The 15411-nt window shown below is 35.4% G+C and overlaps 1 protein-coding gene across 1 annotated transcript; it reads left to right on the top strand.

Annotated features, from left to right (window-relative positions):
* The first annotated feature begins 76 nt into the window (after window positions 1-76).
* Window positions 77-7421, top strand: LOC114247256 (uncharacterized). Its single transcript, XM_028180165.2, has 6 exons — window positions 77-360; window positions 574-753; window positions 2596-2725; window positions 3868-4126; window positions 5040-5195; window positions 6152-7421. Exons 2-6 carry the CDS (start codon window positions 678-680, stop codon window positions 6323-6325), a joined length of 795 nt encoding a protein of 264 aa, XP_028035966.1. The 5' UTR covers window positions 77-360; window positions 574-677; the 3' UTR covers window positions 6326-7421.
* The last annotated feature ends 7990 nt before the right edge of the window (window positions 7422-15411 follow it).

Raw genomic sequence — 15411 nt, 5'->3', positions numbered from 1 at the left:
TTAGTGTAATATACACACTATCTATGTAGCTTCCTATGTAGTTATTGATTTTGTTGTATTTTAATGTTGGTAGTCCTGTTTGTTTTGCTTCACATGTCGCGCAGGGCAGAAACACCCCATGAACACCCGCCCGCCTATACAATACGCCCACCAATAAATGGCTGTTCGAAGTGTCAAATAGTTAAATATCACTAAATCTAGAGATGCATTTCTTTTTTACTTTTAGAAAATTTAGACCATTTAGATTTTAAAATAGGTTTAATCATTGTATTTGTATAACAGTGTTCGCATTTATACTTAATCCATTATAATTCGATTAATATCCGTGTTGTCGTGTTTTGTGGCAACGATTTTGTGCAAGTAGGTATTTCAGTTTCCTTTTTCTATATTGTAATTAAGATTTTATTTGTATACGTTTAAGTATTGAAATATCGATTTCTGAAATCTGAGATATAACTAAGAAGGGCAATAAATCATTGTGAAAATTTCCATCAATCAAAATTAAAATTATAAACATTATTATTATTATATCATATTAAAATGCTAATATTTAATTATTAGTATTTTTTTCAGAATTGGTACTGTGACAATGGCCACTAACTTCAAATCTTAATAGAAAATTAATAAAACCTTGAAAAAAGGAGGTTTGCATCACAGAAGTTAAAAAGAACCTTCCGATGCATTTCTGGATAGATAAGCGCAGCCAGTGTGCTTACACGGGCCGTCATAGAGTACCATCCTCACTCTCCGCTGGTAAGACCTAGATTGATGTACAACATTGCTACCATACAAAAGTCTAAGACCACCCTGTCTATTTCTTTATCACCGCAAACATTCTTCCTGATCAAGGAAGGAAAAGCAATTACTTTAATTCAGGAACTTTATATTTGGTGTGTTAGTTGGAACCAGAGTAATGGATTAAAATAAGCAGTCACATTTGAAAACAAAAAAGGTTATCAATGGCTAGAAGCAAGATAAACTCATTTACTTCTAGGGCAAATTTTTGTAAGTAACAGTCATATTTCAATTATGTAAATCAATTTATTCAGCCTTTCATCCAGTATTAGAGAAAATCAATATTATTTTTAAAAAAAATTGGCTCTTAGGCACTGATTTTGATATACCCAAAATTCACTGGTGCTTAGAGAAATAAAATTCTAAATACATATTAATTTAATCAGTTTTTCCATATGCGAATCTGTGACTTTAAGAACAGAAAAAACAAATATTATGTTAGACTAATTACTTTAAAGATAAATATTATTAGTAGATTAAAATTTACATAGAATTTTAGAAAACATGGAACATGTACAGAATATTAGATATTAACATAGAACATGTAAAATTTATAATAAGGAACTAAAGTTTTTCTGAAGATTGAAAAGAAACCCACATTGTTATTCAGCAAAGCGATTGTTATTGTCTATGTATATATTATTTATTGTTACATCTTGCTATTGTTTTCTGTCTAGCATGACCAGCAATATAATAAGGTATCATTTTGGAAAGATGCAAATATTGTTTGGTTGATCGATTGTACAATTCATCATTCATTGAAACAATAAAAAAGTCCAAATTTATTTTACTTTATCAGTGTCTGTTTGAGAACAGCTGTCAAGGCTTTAATAAACAAGGATTCCACGTGACCATGGCCTCTGCCAAGAGTAACCGACTATGATGATGATGGTCCGTATCTGTGGGCACACAAACTTATGGACTCTGTAATTTTATAGTATAAAGGCTCCTACAGACATAGGCAGGAGTTAAATTGATTTATTAAGAACATAGAAACTAGAATGTTAACATTTTAGGTCTAATTAGAGCAAAACTTGAGTATTCTAAATGAAATAAAATCAAAGAGATTTGTACAGAAACAAGGCAAGTGAAGGCATTCTTCATTTGTAAAATAGTAGACTTCTTTATTTTATAATCATAGATTTTTATGTGACTTAGAGGAAAATTCTGGTACTCACCTGACATTATTGATCTATGAGACTGCATGAATCGCTACCACTGCCTGCTTATTTATTAGCAACATCCTGTGTCAGATTGTTCCAGCAACTATTTACCAATCTCTCCCCTTCTAATAATTTTTTTTTTCATTGCTTAAATGGGTGGACGAGCTTACGACCTACCGTGTGTTAAGTAGTTTCTAGAGCCCATAGACATTAACAAGGTTAATGCGGAGACCGACCTTGAGACAAGAGTTCTAAGTCTCAGTTTCTACAGTACAACGGTAGCCCCAGCTTTCAAACCTAAACATTACTGCTTCATGGTAGAAATAGGCAGGATAACGGTACCTACCCACATAACGATGTGTATCTACCCACATAAAGAAGTGTACCTACCCACATAACGACGTGTACCTACCCACATAACGACGTGTACCTGCCCACATAACGATGTGTACCTGCCCACATAACGATGTGTACCTACCCACATAACGATGTGTACCTACCCACATAATGATGTGTACCTACCCACATAACGATGTGTACCTACCCACATAACGATGTCTACCTACCCACAATATGAAGTCATGACCTCAACTTGAAGTCTACTTGAGGTGGTAGGTTGACATATGTGTTGTGTTAGGGCGGGCCAGGGGCCGCGTGTGCGTGGACGCCGCGCTGGGGGCCCGCAAGGGCATGGCGGCTCCGGTGCACCGGTTCGCGGCCGTCGACTGTCCCTCGCGCCGCCCTCACCGCACACACCGACATTACGCGTAAGCATATAAACGCACGCACTAAAAATGACCTGCGATTCCTGCCTCGTATTTTTTTTTTTATTGCCCTTGTAGTCATACGAGCACACGGGCCACCTGATGGTGAGTGGTTACCGTCGCCCATGGACTTCAGCAATGCCAGGGACAGAACCGAGCCGCTGCCTACCAAGTGTGACATGAGTGGATGAAGGGGTTAAGTACCATTTTTTGAACTTGAAATGAAGATGCTATGTGCCTATAAATCATATTAAACCCTAAAACTCCAGTTTTAAAGGTTATTTTTAGAAATTGCATGTGATGAAGGAGTTATTCACGAAGAAAAAGTACAAGTAACAAAATGTTGTTGCCCGTTTTCTCAAAATTAACAAATTGTATCATATCCCCTTCATTCTCTCATGTCTTCAATTGTTCTTAAACATTTAATGAGCCATATGTAACACTGCTGAACATATGAATCTCATATGTATGTATTATTGGTAACACACACAAGGCCCTTTCCGTGCCCCCCGTAAGGATGTACCACGACCTCCACTTATTTACTTACACACCGAGACATTTAAATATCACCGGACTCCAAACGCCAAATGTCTTCAAGAAAGTTCAGTAAACAGGATTTCCCATTATTAACAATTCATTACTATCATGTTATCATCATTATCACTATCGTCATAATTATAATACAATAGTCATTAATAAGCACTAAGGTTCAAGATGACATAGGAATTTTCCCGTTAACTTAAAATTAAATATCAGTGAGAGTTGACATGAATGATTTATTTATTTTATTTCAGACAACAATAAGTCCATATGTGTACATAGTATCATTGAAACATACTCAAAATTAACATGAAGCTTTATGCCGTATTACCATCCACCTGTGTTAGGGGTCGCGATTGTAGGAACTTGCATAAATTAGTTCAATAGCACTATATGTTCTAAAAAGGAAAGTATTGAGATTAATTTTCTGTTATCGAACAAATAAATAAGATAAAGCAATAAACATTGAGATATCACAGACGGTCACCTGGTCTCCAACTGGGATTCAAAGACTGGTATTACGTTTGAATTGAAACCTAATAGAATTATCACCACAGTGTAATATATGTAAGAACTACGATAATAGTAGAGGATTTCATCGCTAGGCCTCCGCCGTTACCAGCAGTGCAGGCACGGAGGCAAGACGACACCATGTACGTGGAGGTCGGGTCGGAGCCCCCGCAGCCCACCATCGCCAGTCTGGCAGCTGCGCGCTCCGTCACCCCAGACACTTTACTGAGGACCGCGGCGCTGGGGCTCCACCACACGCCGATGGTAGCACCTCACCTCAAGTTCGGAATGCTGGTGTCATTCGCGCTAGCCACCGTCTTCCTGGCCGGTGCTAAGTATTACTTCGATCGGCAAGTAAGTGTAGTTTTAAGGGATCGGTGCTTTGTAACGAAGGTTTTAATGTGCGATTCATGAATAAAACTGCGGCTGCAGATCTCTTTATTTTTTTTGCGACGCATTGATTCTACTACATATTTCTAACCCACGATTTACGGATTGTTTTTAATATGACATATACATATGACTTTGCACTTTAATCCATCTGCACTTTAAGATCTAAAAATTACACGTCTTTGACATTAGTCATATGAGGTAAAGACAACAGCCCCATCAGAGGAATCGGTCCTAAAGCATCCAGCGTATTGGTGACAATGCCTATCTAATAACCGTTGAAACCTGGCTGGTGTTTCACACACCGAAGACACGTTTCAACGTATCAAGGACGAAGCCTACGTGTCTAGTATTTTTTATTGCTTAGATGGGCGGACGAGCTCACCTGTTGTTAAGTGGTTACTGGAACCCATAGACGTCTACAACGTAAATGCGCCACCCACCTTGAGATATAAGTTCTAAGGTCTCAGTACCTAATAGTTACAATGGCTGTCCCACCCTTCAAACCGAAACGCATTTCTGCTTCACGGCAGAAATAGGCAGGGCGGTGGTACCTACCCGTGCGGACTCACAAGAGGTCCTACCACCAGTAATTACGCAAATTATAATTTTGCGGGTTTGATTTTTATTACACGATGTTTTTCATTCACCGTGGAAGTCAATCGTGAACATTTGTTGAGTACGTATTTCATTACAAAAATTGGTACCGGCCTGCGGGATTCGAACACCGGTGCGTCGTTACATACGAATGCACCGGACGTCTTATCCTTTAGGCCACGACGACTTCAGAATTGTCGAAACCGTCTGACTGGTTTTCGCATACCAAAGCAACGACTCGCTTCAAAAATGGTATACAATGATACGGTGGCGGTGGTAGGTGGTACGCGAGCCTGGTGGTGGGGAGGCTGGGATGGTGTGCGCGGCCGTGGCGTGCGTGTGCGGGCTGGGCTGCGCCCTCACGCTGTGCCGCTCCAAGCCGCAGCCCCTCGTGCTGCCAGAAAGGGTCTCCTCAACCGCGCAAAGGGACCGACCGGTACACGACTAACCAATAAACAGACTATTCCTCTCACGCGACTAAACCACCACACAATTTAGTATTTTTTAATGAGTTATCGTAGTGATAGCCTTCTCTATGGGCCTTGCTATCCCTCAAAGGGCCAGTTATCCAGGTTATCCAGGGCCAGTTTTATAAAATCCCTAAACTGTGATTGATCCCTATTCCACGTGCATACATCTAGGGACGGGTATTTATCGGAGTTCTATACAAATATTATACAAGGATATACATGGGATAACTTTTGTTTTCTCCTTGAAGACTCGATGAAACTCCATTTTTTATTACTTTAACACGTTGAATGCGATAAGGGGGGTCTGATACGCGTAGTCCGTTCTCTCTCGGGCGGAGGTCATACCTTCAATTTGATTCAATGTAGGAAAGAGGTGAATGTTTTTTTTTTTATTACTTTGTTGGGTGGGCAAGCTCACAGCCCACCTGGTGTTAAATGGTTACTGGACCCCATAGACATCTACAACGTAAAGTATAGTTACAACGGCTGCCCCACTCTTCAAACCGAAGCGTATTACTGATTCACGGCAGAAATAGGTGGTGGTGGTACCTACCCGTGCGGACTCACAAGAGGTCCTACCACCAGTAATTACGCAAATTATAATTCTGCGGATTTTGCGGGTTTGATTTTTATTACACGATGTCATTCCTTCACCGTGGAAGTCAATCGTAACCAGTTGTTGAGTACGTATTTCATTAGAGAAATTGGTACCCGACTGAGATTCGAACACCGGTGCATCGCTCAACACTAATGCATCGGACGTCTTATCCTTTAGGCCATGACGACTTATTTCCAAGATGTTCTTTTAAAACAGAAAACCCGTTGAGAACGTGTTAAACGATGTAGGTAATTACTGAATTCCTTACATACACGTACAGTTACATTATAAATGGTTTCCAATAGTCTACATATACATTTCCAGCCCCCTCCGGAGCCGTCCGACGATATCTCGCTAGGTGCATTACTGCCTCCGGAACGCGGTGTGAATTCTGGCGTGAGTCTGGAGTCCCCCGAGGCTCCGCCCCCGTACAAGATAGCGGTGCTGATGCCTCCCCGCGAGTCTGCGCCCCCGCCCGCGTACACGGAGCTCAGCTAGCTGCAGCCGCGTCCCTCCAGCGAGCTCATCATATAGGGCTCCGCGGCTCCGACACGCGGCTGGTGCTACGGGACGACATCATGACGACAATCCCAACGATCTTAATAAATATAATACTATTGACGTTAATTATTTTTTGAAAATTATACTTTTCATCGTCAGCGGTGGGAGGATTACAGGAGCGGTACATCATTATGACGTCGTGGTAGCCAGCGCGAACCTCGTATCGATGAAAAGTTTAATTTCCAACAGATATCACGTTTTTCTCTTCTTAATAACTCGATGTCCATTATTTAATAACTAAACTATACCTGTTTATTTTTAAATTTTAATAATCGAATTTAACACATCATAAAAATATATTTTAATTATTATAAAAAGTGAAAAATAATAATAATAACAACGCATTTTGTACACTTTTTTAAACACTCTATGAAGTAGCGTTGTTATATTTTTTAACTTTGCATGAATGTATGTGAGTAGATAATTAAGGGAAGCCTTGTATTTTCTGACGATTCCTCAGTTGGTTTCTTGAACGTATTGTATATCAATGGATACAACGTAATCTGGTATTTTGTTACGTTTTGAAAACGGAATAATGAAATATTTGAGGCGATCACAAAATTTGCCTATTATCCCAAAAAACGCAGTGTTATAATGGGCAAGTATTAATAGTTATCGCATCGCATGGCAATTTTATTCGAAAGAATGATGGTCGTGTATTGTACAACAATTCTACGTTTTTTTTGAACGCGGACAGACAAAAAAAACAATCATTTTTTGAAAAAGGCGCGAAAATCGCCATTTCTCTTGTAATAGGTAATTAATATGAATAACAATAATACGGTGTTCAGTAATCGATGAATAATAATGTTATTAGAATGACATGAAAAAATTAGTTTTGTATTTTATTGTATTTAAGAATTTAATGTTTAATTTTAAATGACCCCATTTTAAAATAATGTAACTGTAACTATAGAGTGTTAGCGTAGTAGATTTTCGTCTCGTGTGTTAATTGTTTGTGGTACATATTTACAATAAATGTATTATATAAGGAAAATGTAATTAAAATAAATATTAATTTTTTCAGAGAAAAGTGAAATTATCTGATTAGTCTGATTTCTGTTTTAGCTCAATTCTATTGATCTCATTTTAGCTTAAATAATACACGCGCACAATTCGTGTTTTGTATTCATTGGTTTTATTTAACGTTTAATGGACGGTTAAAATGCTGTAAAATAAGGTCTAGGTGGTATTTGACGTAAATGCTACCAAGCGATGAAGCGTTTGCCTACTGTTAAGTGCAGAATAAAAAATATATAAAAAAAAACGTTTTTTTATTTACGTGGAGACGGTGTTACCAAACTTAAAATGTATACAAGTTTTTTTCATCCATGAAGTTTTATGATAAATTATATTATTACATTTACTGTCAAATATTCCGATTTGACATTTCTTCAGTCTCAGATTTAAGAGGGCCGCAGCCATGGAGTTAAAAGTATAACTAACAAGTTAAACTACTAACCCTATGGCCGCAGCCAACCAAAATTCGGAAATCAAACAGACGAACGTGTTTATGTGGCGGCTGTGCGGCTACAGCAACTATTACTGTTATCTACAAACATTGTTATAGTCTGTGGTAGGTATAGAAAGCCCGCCAAAACTTAAACGTGTTAAAATATTCTTATTTTTTTTGTAATAAGCACCGCGGTCTGATTGTGTTTCATTGCCGCTGTGGCGGCTCGAGTTCACCGCCATGTCTTGGTAGAAAGATTTCAATCTGTTCAGAGTAAGCTAGAAAAGAGATGACGTTTTCCGTTACCACCTTGGAAAGAGTCGCAAACAGGTAAACTATCACGTGCTATATAAGGAACTATGAGTCATCTAGTCGCACCAACGCACACTGTATTATTATCGAGATCTAGCAGAACTTAATTCAATCTTGCGTGAATTTATCTTTTTTTAATTTTACGTGTCATAAAATGTTAATATTAGATTTTATTTCGTATTTCTAAATAAATAAATAACATTAATTATTAATAAAAATCATTTATTTCTTTTTCTTTAAAAATATTATTTTTAATACTGCAACTTTGTTCTAAATACACAAGAAATATATTTTACACCCCTAAATATATTCTAAAGACTAAAAAAAATTCGCATAACCTTCTACCCATCTTCCTCCGTCGAGTAAGTTTCTTCTCCCATGTTCTATTTTGCACTGTTGATTTGGAAGATAGAAGTGGATCTGAACCTATCAGAAATCGGTTAAGTACGTCTCGATTGGTGTTAATTCTGCTTGTTTTCCTGCTGAAATACTCGCGATTCCTCCTATATTCCTTATTGTTCGCTTATTGAGCTTCTTCTGCTAATTGGTCCAAAGGTAAAACGCATGTTTCAATTACTTCTTTTGAGTTTGAGAGGATTTTGAGTATACTAGAAGGCATGTAGTACCAGGAATAATGTACTAAATAAAGTTTTCTTGTCTCTTCGGCATATGTCTTGTGCCTCCAAGATAACAGAAATGTTTGATTAAATCCAGATTGATTCCTGTTATTTTCGCTTACATTTCTCCCATTTAGATTGTATTTTTGCTGTAAGACTACTTATTAACATTTGTAGTGATCGTAGAGGGTTTCTACAGTCTTCTATGTCGTAATATTGCAGTATTTTTTCAATTATAAGGTTATTTTGACCTTTTTTTGATTACTTGGGAACCATTTATTAAAAATATCTCGCTTTTTCATTGCGCTGAAAACAAAAAAAATGTATGAGCGGGGCAAATAGGAGCAAGGGATTCCAACTAAATTTCAAAGAACATTAACCATAGAATACTATAACAGTGATTTCCCGGTGTATACACTTGCATACATTTTTAAAAGTCAACACTAATACAAAAAGAAATTTTTTTTCAAGGACTACAGCAAAAACATTATTCATTAATAACATTTCAATATTATAACTTTCAAACTTACCTTAACGTGTCCTCGATGATATAACAAACGATAAAAATGACCAATTATAGCACTTTAAACGACAAGAACAGACCTGTTCGCATTCTGCAATAAAGCAAAACTAAACAATACACTCGTGCTAGTACGCATAAGCCATGTTTCGAGACTTCCCCTGTGTTGTATGGTGTTACACACTTATTAATTTTATTTAATATCGGTTACTTAGTTATACCCCTGTGTAATAAAGGGAGTTTTAGGAATATTTAGAAGAGTATTCTTTTTTAATTAAGTTCTGCTAGATCTCGATAATAATACAGTGTGCAACGTACCGATTCGTATTTGATATTGTAGATGTTATTGTATTATTTTGAGTATTTAACACGGTGGGCACTTGTGGTTGGACGCAAATACATGAATAATAATTGAATTTAAACAAACAACAATATATATTAAGCTCACATTTTTATTTGATTTCACAAAATTTAAGTACACGGTGTTTATTTTACAGCAACATTAAATTTATCTTTTATACATAATATACAAACAGTGCTCTAAAAACCCTAACAAAGAGAAAGCAAGATGGGAATTTTATACGTAGATCAGATTTTCTTTAATGTATCTGTATGCTTAGTGCGAGTTCTTTTACTTTCTCGATAGCGTAAAAGTTAGCCCAATATTGTATGCAGTTGGAACAGCGCCCCTAGCGGCAAACGTACGCAAACGATCCCATTCCATACAAATATGAGCTAACTTTTACGCTATCGAGAACGTTAAAAAACTCGCACTAAGCACATTGGAGAGAAAAGCGGATCGCATTTTACCATCATAAACGTCTTTTCTGTCTCAGAATAATGACGATAGTGCCATTTTTTTATTACAAAATCCTATCAAAATTGCGGCAAGCGGCAAGTTTTTCGCATTTTAAACACCTCGCAGTGAGAAAACGGTTCTTGTTAGGTTACGCTGGCATAGCCTTTCAAAGCTACCAACTTAGATAGGAGAAAAAAAAAAGAAAACAGTTCCGTACCGTGTACTTTCTCTATATCACGACGAATGCTTATCCACTTTAGTTAACCGATAATCGTTTGCTCATAAACAATTTATAAGTTCGGGATTTTAAAAAATAGGTTTAGATTAAATATTTTCTTTCTGGTTAATTCAAAAATCTGTGGCACCGGTTTTCGGTTTTACTTTTCGTTTACGTGAAGCTTTCAATCAGCCGATCTTAATAAAAATTAAGTATTCATACTTTTCACTAATAATAGGCATCAAGGACAAAAGTTTTGTATAGATATGTTGTTTTTGCATACTACATTTGATTTCATATGCTATTATCACTGAAACCATAAAGTCAGAAATTATATAAATATTAGAGAAGATGTAGAAAGAACAAGTAAAATATAATCTGGACATCAACACGAAATTAGATCTAGTTTTTCGGAAAATCTTTGTAAAAACGAGGTCTGATGTAGCTGTTTCAGATTTCGACAGGATAACAAACATATCAATATTCATAAACAAACCCATTCACAGGTGCAATATTGTAATAAAGTTTTTCATAAGGTCATATGTAGATCTAGCTTTAAGGACTCAAAAAATAGAGTCGGCGACGCCATATATATACCTACTTTTGTCCGAGGTCTTGAAAAACTTTATTAACGTCAGCTTTATACCGTACTATCACTGTCATATAAACAGATATGATGTTTAGTTGCTCATACGTAAGTGGTTTGGTAAAAAATAATGTTCTTTTAATTAACTACCTACCTACTATCTAACACAATAGCGGATTGACTGGTTTTTTTTTAAAATAGTGCGATTATTTTTCACCACAAACTAGGTATTCAAAAGGAGAAATATCGTAGTGAAAGCTATGAATATTCTCAAATATATATTTAGCTAATATTAACTACAAATAAATCATATTTACTGTCATAACAAACGTAACATCTAAATTTTTTTAAGACTAATTAAATTAAAAAAAATTTAGTGATGTCATTGCAATTGGTATTATCATTGAATAATAAGATTTATTGAAGAGATCCCAAAACATAAGTACATAGACAACACAGAGAGGAATGTAACATGATAATTTTAAGTTTAATTTTGGATTTAAAACTTTTTTTTAAACTATTACACTTTTAACTTTTATAAAAATTTAAAACAAATGTTAGTGATGTAATTACGTATTAGAATTATCATTTATTAATAAATTTTATTGAAGAGATCCCAAAACATAAGTACATAGACAATACATAGAGAAATGGTAATTTTTAGTATAGTCTTGGTTTTAAAACACCAAAACGCATCGAATATTAACTTAGCCACTAATCGCGCGAGTAAAAATAATAAATTGATTTGTTCAATCACAGAGATATCTTACAAACACATTATTCGGTAAAGTACAATAGAGGTTGCGTCACTCAGATCACTTTAGCGTTTTTTTTTCTTTGCAGGCAACATTTCGTTAAGGTATAAATTGAAAAACAAACCAAATAAATACGATCACAGGTAATTTATAAGACATTAATTATTAATTTGTTAATTTATAATAGTATTGATAATAACTCTAAAAATGCAAAACATAAGTAATAGGCGCTGCACGCGTTCGCAGTAGTTTCTCCCTCCACGACCAGCCTTATGCTTCTACTGTGGACCCATCGCGACCTGAGTACAATATGTACTCTTTCTCGAACTCAAGTTTGTGTTTCCCAATGAAAGGGGACGATGTTCAACCGAGTGGGTCTCTGCTCGGTAGTCTGAAGGATCGAAGGTCGCGTTAACGTGACTTCAGTTTTTGCCGATAGATGTCGCTACGTTGGTCAGAGCGCTGCGTCACTCCGCATGCTTGTGACCGTGCCTTGATGGCCGTTCTTAGCGCACTGTCATTAGCTTCATATCGAGGGTTAAAATGCTATTTGGTTTAAGCAATATTTCGCTTAATACGTTTTATTTGGTATTAGCATCAACAGTTCAATGTTTTTAATGGATCTTCAATTGAAATAGGTAGCTGAAGAAGTTTTTTTTTTGTCATGATATTTTTTCCAAATTTTAAACTTTAAATGGCTCTACTTGCAAAAATGTCGCTTATACCAAAATATATCTATACCACTTATGCCAATATATAGTCTTTCACTCTTCGATATTATGTATATTTATGTAGCGGAATGTATTAACGTAATATTCATCTACTTCAAGACGTCAGTTTCATTTTAATATTTGCACACGTGTCAAGCTTCGATGACAATACTATTAATTTTATGGCTATGATATTTTAAGTATATAATAATTTGCACTATATAATTGACCAGCAAATTTAAATAAAAAAAAATTGTTAAATTCTTGTTCGATTAACTTTTGAAGTGTGTTATGTTTCAGTTTCTAAACAACAAATTTCCTTAAAAATACATGATTTAGCACGTCTCAAGGTATTAAACAATATATAATTTAAAAAAAACCATAATAGTGCATTTACGTACAACGAACAATAATAATAATAATTTGGTTTCTTTACATGCCTTTTCCCTACACTATTAAACTATTATAGATAATATAAAAAAAACCTATAGTGGTCAATATTATAATAATAAGTAGGCGTGTACCGACATCTTGTTCTGATCCTAAAATAGATTTAATCTACAGAATACCGTCTCGAGTTTGCGTGTGCGAGTTCCTTAAAGATAAATATAAATACCGTAAATTGGAGGGAATAGGGACTAGGGGTAGAATAGAGAGAAATCTGGGTTGTCACAATGCTTTTGTGAGATTTAAATTTTTTTAATAGAAAAGGACTCTTATTTAGTGTTTAAGAATATTAAATAGTTTAATTTAGTCATCAGAGTTTTGTAACTGATTAAAGATATTGAAAAGTTAATTACCTAAAGGTAAATATCTACCTAACAATTACATCGTGACACCCCTATCAAAAACCCTATTGTCTCCATATTATTATGTGACCCGATTCGCCCCAAAATCCAAGGTGGATCAGGTCAAGATAGTTTTTGTGTGTATTTTTCAATGAGCTATGTATAATAATGCATCGTATATGAATATCTTAACCTCCGAAACCGTTTTAATCTCAATTTTATTGGTGTTACCCTAAGAAAAACCGCTGAAAATTTGTGTTGGAATTGGAAAGCGTCCCGATTCCCCCCAATCTACTGTAAATAAATTATATACGTATAGTATATAGTACGTAAATAAAGTACCTAAGTTATAAAGTCTATTGACAGAGATGCTGCGAGTGAGAGATGTTCTAGTGTTCAGCTAGTGGACGCAAAATCGCGTCTAAAAACAAACAGGCTTAATTAATCAAATTATTCGTATTGCAAGTGGCTTCTCTAGGACCGGTGTGATGCTCCGTTGACAAAGAAAGGACAGTTAATTTATTTTCTTTTACTTTCTTCTCAGTTTAAATGATTCAATTATACAAAAATAGTTTTGCTTGGAGATATATACGTATTTTTAACTCCTTTGCCAATTTTGTCCGAATATTTAAAAAAATGTGATTAAACTTGCATCTCTTCATGCATTGAGCTATAAATTGGAGAGCATACAAAGAGATGGATTATTTTATATCAAGAACAAGCAAGTATAGTGATCTAAAGCACTGATTAGCGATTCACTAAGTCACCGAAATGGCACTACACAGTAGTACAGCATATGGCTTGATATATCAACTCAGGAATCTAGCCGTTAGCTATTTTACTAACTCAATATATTTGGCAGCTGCCACAATTTACACTAATGACATTTTCAAGATAAGTTTGAATTATGGAGGGTACAAGTAAGGAGAACCGTCTCATATGGGAGAAGCTTGAAAAAGTGTCCCACTTTCAGTACTAAATAACAGTTCGAAAATCCTCCAAAATGGCGGTGCTAACATAGGCACAGGGTATGGATATGAATTGAGCAGTTGTTAACTGATTGAAGTATGCTGAGTTAGGAAATTTAATATATTTAAGACTAGAGTAGTTAGTGACAGTGTAATACAAAAGACCTCACATGTTTACGTAGTCCAAACTAATTTCGTCAATATAACCTAAAACTATTGCTGTGGTAAAACGTGGAGACATCGATTGCGTTTGCTTATCAGCTCTAAATAAGATACTTTTTGTGATTTTGTAGTGCTTACATTTCTTTCGTCCTTTTTTATTTCTCGTATCTTATTCTAATAAACTTAGCGCCTTTTTTAAAATTTACGCCACCCTTATTTAGCAGATTTTAACGGACACTTTTTCACACACAGAAACGGTTCTCCTTACCTCTACCCTTCATAGTTTGAATGCATACAAGTTGCGAAAAATAACATTTGGATCGTAGCTCCGTCGGTTTACCGAGTGATTTCACGGCTCGATAGAAAATCATCACTTTGTCGATACCCCAAAGTGAGGTATCCGAATTTTTTAATCTTGTATAGGAATTTAATATTATAACTTTTTTAAATTTATTAAATTTTATTAATGTATTTTCAAACAGATACTGTAGCGGATAGGACAGCCAATGAAATAAATAAATCCAAAATTAATCATGAACTTAAATCACGAATTGGTTCTCGTAAGCAAGGATATTTTGATAGACCGCACAAACATACTAACTTTTTCTAAGCTTCTTCAAAAGCTTCAAATATATTTTATTAAATGATTCAGTTTTTTTTCTCCATCAAATATGTACATATCTAATAGTATTTTGCATCGTTCCTTGTCTAATATAATCGTAATCTTGTGAATTTTAAAATAGGGATTATTTTAAATTCACACGTGGAACAGTGGCGCCATCTTACTTTCACGGACGCCTTTAGATGTAATCTATATACCTTGTATCTACTCTCTAATGTCATTCAGTTATCCAATTCTATCCCTCAATTTTATGCCAAGAATGTCTCTTTCAATAAACTCACTAGGATATAACTGTATGTATAAATTCTTAGTTAATTCATACTCTCACGGATCGTACCGACTTTATGTCACACCGCGTAAATAATAAACTACAAAAAAGCAAAACTTAACAAAAAAATAATATTTTTAATCAATAGCCATTTTCATTTCATACAGGACTCCACAAGGAACATCCTAAGTAGTGTACCTTAAACATCGACAGATTATCGATAATTGATAAGTACTTTGCGATATC

Source organism: Bombyx mandarina, chromosome 08 (assembly GCF_030267445.1).
Source record: "Bombyx mandarina strain Sakado chromosome 08, ASM3026744v2".
NCBI classification, from domain to species: Eukaryota; Metazoa; Arthropoda; class Insecta; order Lepidoptera; family Bombycidae; genus Bombyx; species Bombyx mandarina.
The sequence above is the reverse complement of the archived record's forward strand: the minus strand, read 5'-3'. Positions and strand labels throughout refer to the sequence as shown.

What these genes read in the sequence shown, in the direction of transcription:
- LOC114247256 (XM_028180165.2), top strand. Translation starts at nt 678, where the DNA reads ATGCATTTCTGGATAGATAAGCGCAGCCAGTGTGCTTACACGGGCCGT. An exon ending in CGCACACACCGACATTACGC is followed by an intron (nt 2,726 to 3,867) that starts GTAAGCATATAA and finishes TTTCATCGCTAG; the next exon opens with GCCTCCGCCGTTACCAGCAG. An exon ending in CCGCGCAAAGGGACCGACCG is followed by an intron (nt 5,196 to 6,151) that starts GTACACGACTAA and finishes ATACATTTCCAG; the next exon opens with CCCCCTCCGGAGCCGTCCGA.